At 38.4% G+C, this 8,204-nt stretch overlaps 2 protein-coding genes across 2 annotated transcripts; one reads left to right on the top strand and one right to left on the bottom strand.

Moving 5' to 3' along the window:
• Positions 1-4,730: 4,730 nt before the first annotated feature.
• On the bottom strand, positions 4,731-5,237 carry LOC148555751 (uncharacterized). Its single transcript, XM_088490677.1, has one exon. It carries the CDS (start codon positions 5,235-5,237, stop codon positions 4,731-4,733), a length of 507 nt encoding a protein of 168 aa, XP_088346803.1.
• Positions 5,238-5,290: 53 nt separating this feature from the next.
• LOC148555752 (uncharacterized) lies at positions 5,291-6,561 on the top strand. Its single transcript, XM_088490678.1, has 2 exons — positions 5,291-5,364; positions 6,240-6,561. The coding sequence occupies exons 1-2, from the start codon at positions 5,291-5,293 to the stop codon at positions 6,559-6,561; spliced, it is 396 nt and encodes a 131-aa protein (XP_088346804.1).
• The last annotated feature ends 1,643 nt before the right edge of the window (positions 6,562-8,204 follow it).

The raw sequence follows: 8,204 nt of genomic DNA on the forward strand, positions 1-8,204 counted from the left end.
TTGGCTGGGAAGTGAAAATTTGGTATCCATGCGTACGCGTAGGTGACGCATGCGCGTGGATGGTCGAAAATGCTTGATGCATGCATACGCGTGAGGCATGCTTACACGTGGGTGGTGCTCTGTTTTTTCAAAATTTTTCATGTTTTTTGCACCAAGCCAAGCATTCCAAACCACCAAACAGCTACCAAAACACCATAAAACCTTATTTAACATACCGAACTACCAAATGAACTCAAAAAATCAATCCAAACATGAAATTAAAATACTTTACTAATATTTACAAAAGAGGAAACAAAAAGAAAGATGTTACCATGGTGGGGTGTCTCCCACCTAACACTTTTATTTATTGTCCTTAAGTTGGACTTATGGGGAGCTCCTCTCTAGGTGGCTTGTGCTTAAATTCTTCTTGGAACTCCCACCAATGCTTGGTTCTCCATTGTGCCCCAAGATTTTTCATGAGTTGCACCAAGTCTTGATGGAGTTCTTCACAAGCTTGGGGCTCCCAAAATCGATCTTCTTCTTGTAATCCGGGATTCCACACTTTATTTTCACACCCGTCTTGAAGTTGATCATTATTAGTCCATCCGGGTGGAACGCAAGAGGAATTCTCAATGAAGTGACTAGAAATCCTCCTAGACCCATCTAATCGAGCACTATTCCAACCCTTATATTCCATCTTTGATGTATCAACCATAATGAGTTTTGATTTGCAACACCAACCACGAAACATCTTTTTTTTTATGCTTCATCCCACAAAGCATCCTAAGTTGACAATCCGTTTCAAGCAAGCCATATTCGAGTGGGATAATAAAACTAATAGAAATGAATTTCACCAACTCGAATGTAGAAGTAGATAACAACCTAGGCAAAGAAGCTTCCAAGGATCTTGACAAAGCATATCCCGTCCTCCTTTTTCTGAGGACCTCCACCTCCTCACAAGATCTCTTAATCTCAATCATTTGTTCAACAATTTTATCTAACTCTTTTCCCTTACTCAAATTATAAATGGGAGGATGAGGGAAATTTACCTCCACATTACTTTCTATCTCATCGGGAGAAGGTTCTTTAGGTTCAAAGGATTCTTTGCCACTAGGATTTGATGCTTGATCTTCAATTCTAAGGGAACTCAATTCTTGCTCTATCCCATCCAATTCTTCATATGGAATATGCTTTGGAGGATGTGCATTTTCCTCCTCAACATCAACATCAATCTTTTTGGGGGGATTTTCTATGGCCTTAGATTCCCATGGAGACTCTACATTTCATAAGTCTTCAACAACTTCTTCCTTGTCTTCATCAATCATAGGTTTCTCCAATTGTTCTAACGCAACGCAACATTCCTTATTGTCCACCGGAGTTTCCAATCTCTCCTTCATGCTATTCTCTTCAATTGATTCTCCACATGTAGCCATGGGAGTTCCTTGAGTGCTCAAGCATTGGGAGGCTAATCGGTTTACTACCTCGGCCAAGACGGCCGTGAATTCTAGTACCTCCCTTTTCGTCTCCTCTTGTCCTTGAACAAGAACATCAAGGATGTCATCCATTGGAGGTTGGGGTGGATGGAAGGGTTCATCATTTTGGAGAAAGGGCTCATAACAGGAAGATGGTTCTTCTTGGTTGGGTTGTGGTAGATCAACACTTTCCACTTTTTCCACTTGTTGCACAAAACGCTCCATGGTTGCTTGAAGTTGATCCAATATTTCCTTGAGACAATCCCTTGACTCTTGTTTTGCTTGGATAACATGATTAGGATCATATGGCTCTTGGATCAATGGACATGAATATTCTTCCATGGGAGGTTGTGGTGGAAAGTAGAATTCATCTTGTGGTTGAAAATTTTTATACATCGGAGGTGGTTTATCTTGGTAATAAGATGGAGGGGGTGGCTCTTGAAAGTGGTGATGTTGGGATGGTGGTGGCTCTATATGTGGTTCATATGACTCATATGGTTGTTGGAATGGTGGATATGGATTAGGGTCATATGAAGGTGGTTGGTGAAAAGGGATTTGTGAGTATGGTTGAGGGTTATGTTGAGGGTATGGCTCATAGGCATATGGTGGTGGTTCTTGAAAGTCACAAGGGGATTCACCATAACCATTGGATTGATATGCATCATAGAATGGCTCTTGTTCATAGTGTATTGGTGGAGGTTGTTGCCATGAAGATTGATTATATGCATATGGCTCCTCCCACCTTTGATTGTCCCATCCTTGATACACATCCTCATTGAAGCTTCCATTTCCTACAACATAGTTAGAACCAAACTCATAGCCAAAGTGAGAATTCATAATGAAAAGAGAAAATGAGAAACAAAAGCTAATAAGAAATAATGACACAAAGTCCTAAAACTAGCAAAAAACTAACAAGCAATCCAAAAATCAAGCTATTCACAATATTCACAAATATACAATAACCAATAACATAACACCATTGCAAATCCCCGGCAACGGCGCCATTTTGATGAATGGATTTTTGATGGTGTAGAATTTCACAAATGAATTCTCGTTGCAAGTATAGTTTTTAAACCAACAACTAATCCTTTCATACAAACATTTGGTTGTCACAAGTAACAAACCCCTATAAAGATAACCGAAGTATTTAAACCTTGGGTCGTTCTCCCTAGAAATTGCAATAAAGTGTTCTTGTTATTGGTTATGAAGTATGTTTGGGGTTTTTGAGATAATAGACAAGAAATATAAATGTCAAAGGAAATAAACTAACAACTAACAAAGCTCTTGGCAAGATATGAGAACTAGAAGTCCTACCCTCATTATCCTCCTCAATTGTGACATCAATTGTCCATTGATCCCACTTAGTTAACCTCTACTTATGGAGGAAAGTCAAGTGGATGAATAAACTTGATTTCACAAGTCCTAGCCAAATCATAATGAAAGACTAGCTTTAGTGGCATTCAAGTCAATTAGCAACTTCTAATTATCAATCAACAAAATAATTAGATAACTCAAGAGTCACTAATTACTCTACCTAGGCCGAGAGGAACAAAATCTAACTCATAGCTAAAAGAAGCATTTCATCAAACACAAAAAAGGCAATAAAGGTAAACAACATGAATTGCAAGAATTAAAGAGAGATCTAACTACAATGGCAAGAGATCAATAATAGAAAACCAAAGCAAACATGAGAAGAGATGGAAATCAAAAATTGCATTGAAAGGTAAATGGAGATCTACATAAGAATTCATAAAGAAAAAGGAAAATTGAAGCAAGAGAAGAAGTAGATCTAGATGTAAGAAATTAACCTAAACCTAATCCTAATTCTAGAGAGAAGAGAGAGCTTCTCTCTCTAGAAACTAACTTTCCCTCCAAAACTAAACTAAACTAAACTAATGTGATGTAAGGTGTTGGAAGGTGTGATCCCTTATGACTTCTGCATGTAAATAGACTCAGAAAGTGAGTTGGATTTGGGCCTGGGAAGCCCAGAATTCGCCTCCAGTGTTTTGCCTTTAAGTGAGTCACGTGCGAGCATTGACGCGTACGCGTACGTCACGCGTACGCATCACTTGGCAATTTTTCATCCATGCGTACACGTCATATACACGTATGCGTCTCCATCCGACCTCACATTCCACGCGTGCGCGTATGCTGCGCGTGGGCGTCAATCTCAGCATCCCAAATCCTTGTTTCTTCATAAGTTCTCCACTTGCATGCTTTTCTTCTTGATTCCTTTGATTCATTCCTAGCATTTTGAACCTGAAATCACTAGCAAACACATCAATGCATCTAGTGGAATCAAAGGTGAATTAAATTTAGCCAATTAAGGCCTAAAAAGCATGTTTTTACACTTAAGCACAAATTAGGAGACAATCATGAAACCATGCTATTTCCTTGGATAAATGTGAGAAAAAGTGATAAAATCCCGTAAATTAAGCACAAGATAAACCCTAAAAATGGGGTTTATCAATTACCATTGCTTGCTCAATCCAACAATTCTTATGGGATCGACCCTCACTCACCTGAGGTATTACTTGGACGACCCGGTGTACTTGCCGGTGAAGTTGTGCGAGTTCATTTTTGCGCACTACAAGGGTTTTGAAAAGTGCGAAATTGAGAAACCTCCGCTAAAGGGTGAATCTTTTTCCTTTTATATCTAACCTAATTTGATTTGAAAATAAAATAAAATAATAAATCCTATAACTAAAAGTTATTTTTTGCAAATAAAAATTACAAAAATTAAAGATAAAATAACTAGTAAAAGCTAAATCCAACAAGAGATGTTCCCTTGATGGGCTTTTCACTTCGCTGGCATTTAGTGCCCATGAGAGGCAAAGGCATTTCTGATTCGTGGGGCTTGCTGGCACTAAACGCTAACTCGGCATTTAGCACCTAAAGGGGTAGTTGCCAATCTTCTCCTTTTTGCTCAAAACTCTGCCAACTTTCTCCGAATTTCACCTGAAATACATAAAAATACTAAAACACTCAAAGTAGCATCCAAAGAAGATTTTTTCACTAAAATAATATAAAACTTAACAAACTCTAACTAAAAGTGACTAGAAAATAAAGGGAAATAGGTACTAGATGCTCACACATCAATACACATGGCTGGACTTATCCCTTTTAAGTCATCAATAGTCCATCCTAGAGCCATTTTATGGTCTGTTAGCACATGTATCAACACCTCCTCTTCACCACTGCTTAGAGAGGAGCTTATGATCGCCGGATATGAATCCTTCTCACCCAGAAAAGCATACATGAGAAAAGGAGGTAAAGGCTTCAATTCAAGTTTTGGTGGCCCTTTCTCCTCATCAAGCATGTTTGGTACCTCTCTGGAGGTGGAGAATCATCAATCTCAACCAAATCATCCTCCAGAGGAGGCTTTAAACCACTCTCAAATTCCTGTGCCTCGAAGACCTCTTGAATCGATGGTTCAATTAAATCAATCTTCTTGCATCTGTCAGAATCACTTGGATATTGCAAGGCCTCAAGCACATTGAGCACAATTTGCTCATCATTGACTCTTAAAGTTAGCTCGCCTTTTTGTACATCAATGAGAGCTCTCCCAATTGCTAAAAAAGGTCGCCTCAGAATAATGGAGGCATTTGCATCTTCCTCCATATCCAAGATTACAAAATCAACGGGAAATATGAAGGTTCCCACCTTCACTAGCATATTCTCAACAACTCTAAGTGAAGATTTAATAGAACAATCAGCAAGCTGAAGAGAAATTCTAGTGGGTTTTACCTCATCAATGTGGAGTTTCCTCATCAAAGAAAGTAGCATGAGGTTAATGCTTACTCTAAGATCACACAACACCCTCTAAGCTCCTCAAATAGATGGAAGGATTTGGGTTGCGTGTTGATGGAAAATCGGAATGTAGTGGCTTACGCATCGCATCAGCTGAGACCACGTGAGGTGAATTCTCCATTCATCCAGGTAGTACAAAGATGTATCACGATTTAAAGAGGATGTTTTGGTGGCCTGGGATAAAGAGTGATGTAGCCACACTTGTGTCTAAGTGTCTGACGTGTCAGAAGGTGAAGATAGGACACCAGAGACCATCGCAAATGTTACAGCCACTTGAAATTCCTCAGTGGAAGTAGGAAGGAATTGTGATGGATTTTGTAACTGGTTTACTGAGGACTAGGTAGGGATTTGATGTGGTTTGGGTGATCGTGGACCGCTTAACCAAATTTGCTCATTTTCTTCCTATCCGAGTGAACTACTCTTTGGAGGAATTTGCGAGGTTGTACATCAAGAAGATTGTAAGATTGCATAGGGTGCCATCGAGCATAGTGTTGGACCGTGATTCTTGATTCACATCAAGGTTTTGGGGAGCTTTTCAAAGAGATTTTGGTATGAGACTATGTCTCTACACAGCGAATCATTCACAAATGAATGGACAATCAGAGAAGACTATTCAGACATTGGAGGATATGCTAAGGGCATGTTTCTTGGATCAACCGGGAAGTTGGGACCATTACTTGCCATAGGTGGAGTTTTTATACAACAATAGCTTTCATGCGAACATTGGGATGGCTCTGTATGAGGCTTTGTATGGAAGCAAGTGCCATTCTCCACTTTATTAGTATGAGGCTGCGGAGGCAAGTGTGTTAGGGACGGATTTGGTAGCAAAGACTACTGAGAAGATTAAAAAGATTGGAGCTAGGATTTTAACTACACAGAGCCGATAGAAGAGCTATGCGAATCAGAAAAGGAAACCATTGGCATTTGAAGTGGGCGAGCATGTATTTCTGAAGGTTACTCCTACAACTGGATTGGAAGGGTGACTAAGACAAAGAAGTTGAATCTGAGGTATATAGCGTCGTTTGAGATTTTGAGACGAACCGGGCCGTTGGCATATCAAATAGCTTTGCCGCTGTGCTTGTCTAACTTACATGACGTATTCCACCTGTCACAACTCCGTAAGTACACATCGGATGTGGCTCATGTGTTAGAGCCTGAGTCGGTTGAGCTGAAGGAAAACCTAACTTTTCAAGTAACACCAGTGCGGATTGATGACACTAGTGTGAAGAAGTTACGTGGAAAGGAGGTTTTATTGGTTAAAGTGACTTGGAGAAGAGCGAGAGTGGAAGAGCATACTTGAAAATTGGAGTCTGAGATGCAGAAGGATTATGCCGAGCTATTGATGTAAGGGAAATCGTCGGTTAGAATTTTCTCAATAGAATCGCGTTGCAAGTATAGTTCACAACCGACAAACAACCCTCAATCAAAGTTTAATTTGTTTGTCACAAGTGCAAACCCAATAAAAACTGAGAGTATTTAAACCTCGGGTTGTCTCTCAAGGAATTGCAGGGAAGTGTGCATATTATTGGTTATGAAAAAGTATTTTTTTTGTGATTTTTTAATAAGAGACAAGAAATATAAAGAACAAAAGAATAAAGCAAACTAAGAAGGGTCTTGTCAAGGGTTGATAATTGGAATTTCCATCCTCATTATCATCCTCAATTGTGATTGTAAGTGTAGTTTGCTTTCACTTAGTTAACCTCTAACAATTGGAGGAAAGTCAAGTGATTGAAATTGACTAGATTCCACAAGTCCTAATCAAAGATTAGCTTTAGTGTAATTCAAGCCAACTAGAAACCTTCAATTACCAATCAACAAGAGATTTTGACAATTCAAGAGTCTCCAATTACTCAATCCAAGCCAAGGATACAAAAACTACTCAAAAGTCCAACCAAGCATTTTATCAAACACTTGGAAGACATAAAATGAAAGCATGGTAAAATAACAGGAAATAGTAAATCTACAACTACCCAATGCAAGATAACAATAATAACAACTCAATTAAACATCAATAAATAAAGAAACTAAAATAAAGGAATTGCAGTAACAAAATAAACATAAAAGTAACAAAATAAAGGAAATAGAAAATAAAACTAAGAAAGCAAGGTTGTAGTAACAAGAAATTGCAAGAGAAACTAAATCAAAGCAACAATTAAACCTAAATCTAAGATGCAATTGACCTAATTCTACCCTAATTTTAGAGAGAAGAGAGAATTTCTCTCTCTAGAATACAACCTAAAGCATGTTACTAAACTATCCTAATTGCTCTACACTTGTTCCCTCTAGAATTCTGCATCAAATAGCTTCAGAAATGAGTTGGATTGGGCTTCTGTAGCCCCAGAAATCGCTCCCAGTGTGTTTCATTTATGAGGTTACGTGCTGCTTGTCACACGTACGCATCGTATTGCGATTTTCTGGTCACGCGTACGCGTGGGTCATGCGTACGCCTTTCATACCAGATTTCCAAAACTTCATTTCTTCATGATTTCTCCACTTTTGCATGCTTTTTCTTCACTTCTTTGATCCAATCCTTGCCTCCTAAGCCAGAAATCACTCAACAAATATATCAAGGCACCGGGTGGAATTAAAGTGGATTAAATTTAGCAATTTAAGGGCCTAAAAAGTATGTTTTCACTCTTAAGCACAATTTAGGGAGAAATTACAAAATCATGCTATTTCATTGAATAAATGTAGGAAAAATTGATAAAATCCACTACATTAAGCACAAGATAAACCCTAAAATTGGTGTTTATCAGCTATTCTCAAGTAATCACTAAATTTTGGGGACAAATTTTCTTATTTGGTAGGGAGAGTGCAAGAATCGCAACTAATTAACTGCTTAATTAATTAAATTAGTTGCCCGAAATAGGATCCATAAATTTAGAATGTTAATTAGAAAATTTAAATGCAATTTTTGGACTTAGTAGATATTTCTAAGTTGAA

The sequence above is a fragment of the Arachis ipaensis genome, chromosome B6, assembly GCF_059453495.1.
Source record: "Arachis ipaensis isolate K30076 ecotype BB chromosome B6, ASM5945349v1, whole genome shotgun sequence".
NCBI lineage: Eukaryota > Viridiplantae > Streptophyta > Magnoliopsida > Fabales > Fabaceae > Arachis > Arachis ipaensis.

Coding starts and splice junctions, on each gene's coding strand:
- LOC148555751 (XM_088490677.1), bottom strand. CDS start 5,237: ATGCTACTTTCTTTGATGAGGAAACTCCACATTGATGAGGTAAAACCC.
- LOC148555752 (XM_088490678.1), top strand. CDS start 5,291: ATGGAAGGATTTGGGTTGCGTGTTGATGGAAAATCGGAATGTAGTGGC. Junction 5,365..6,239: donor ATCGCATCAGCTGAGACCAC/GTGAGGTGAATT, acceptor CTGGATTGGAAG/GGTGACTAAGACAAAGAAGT.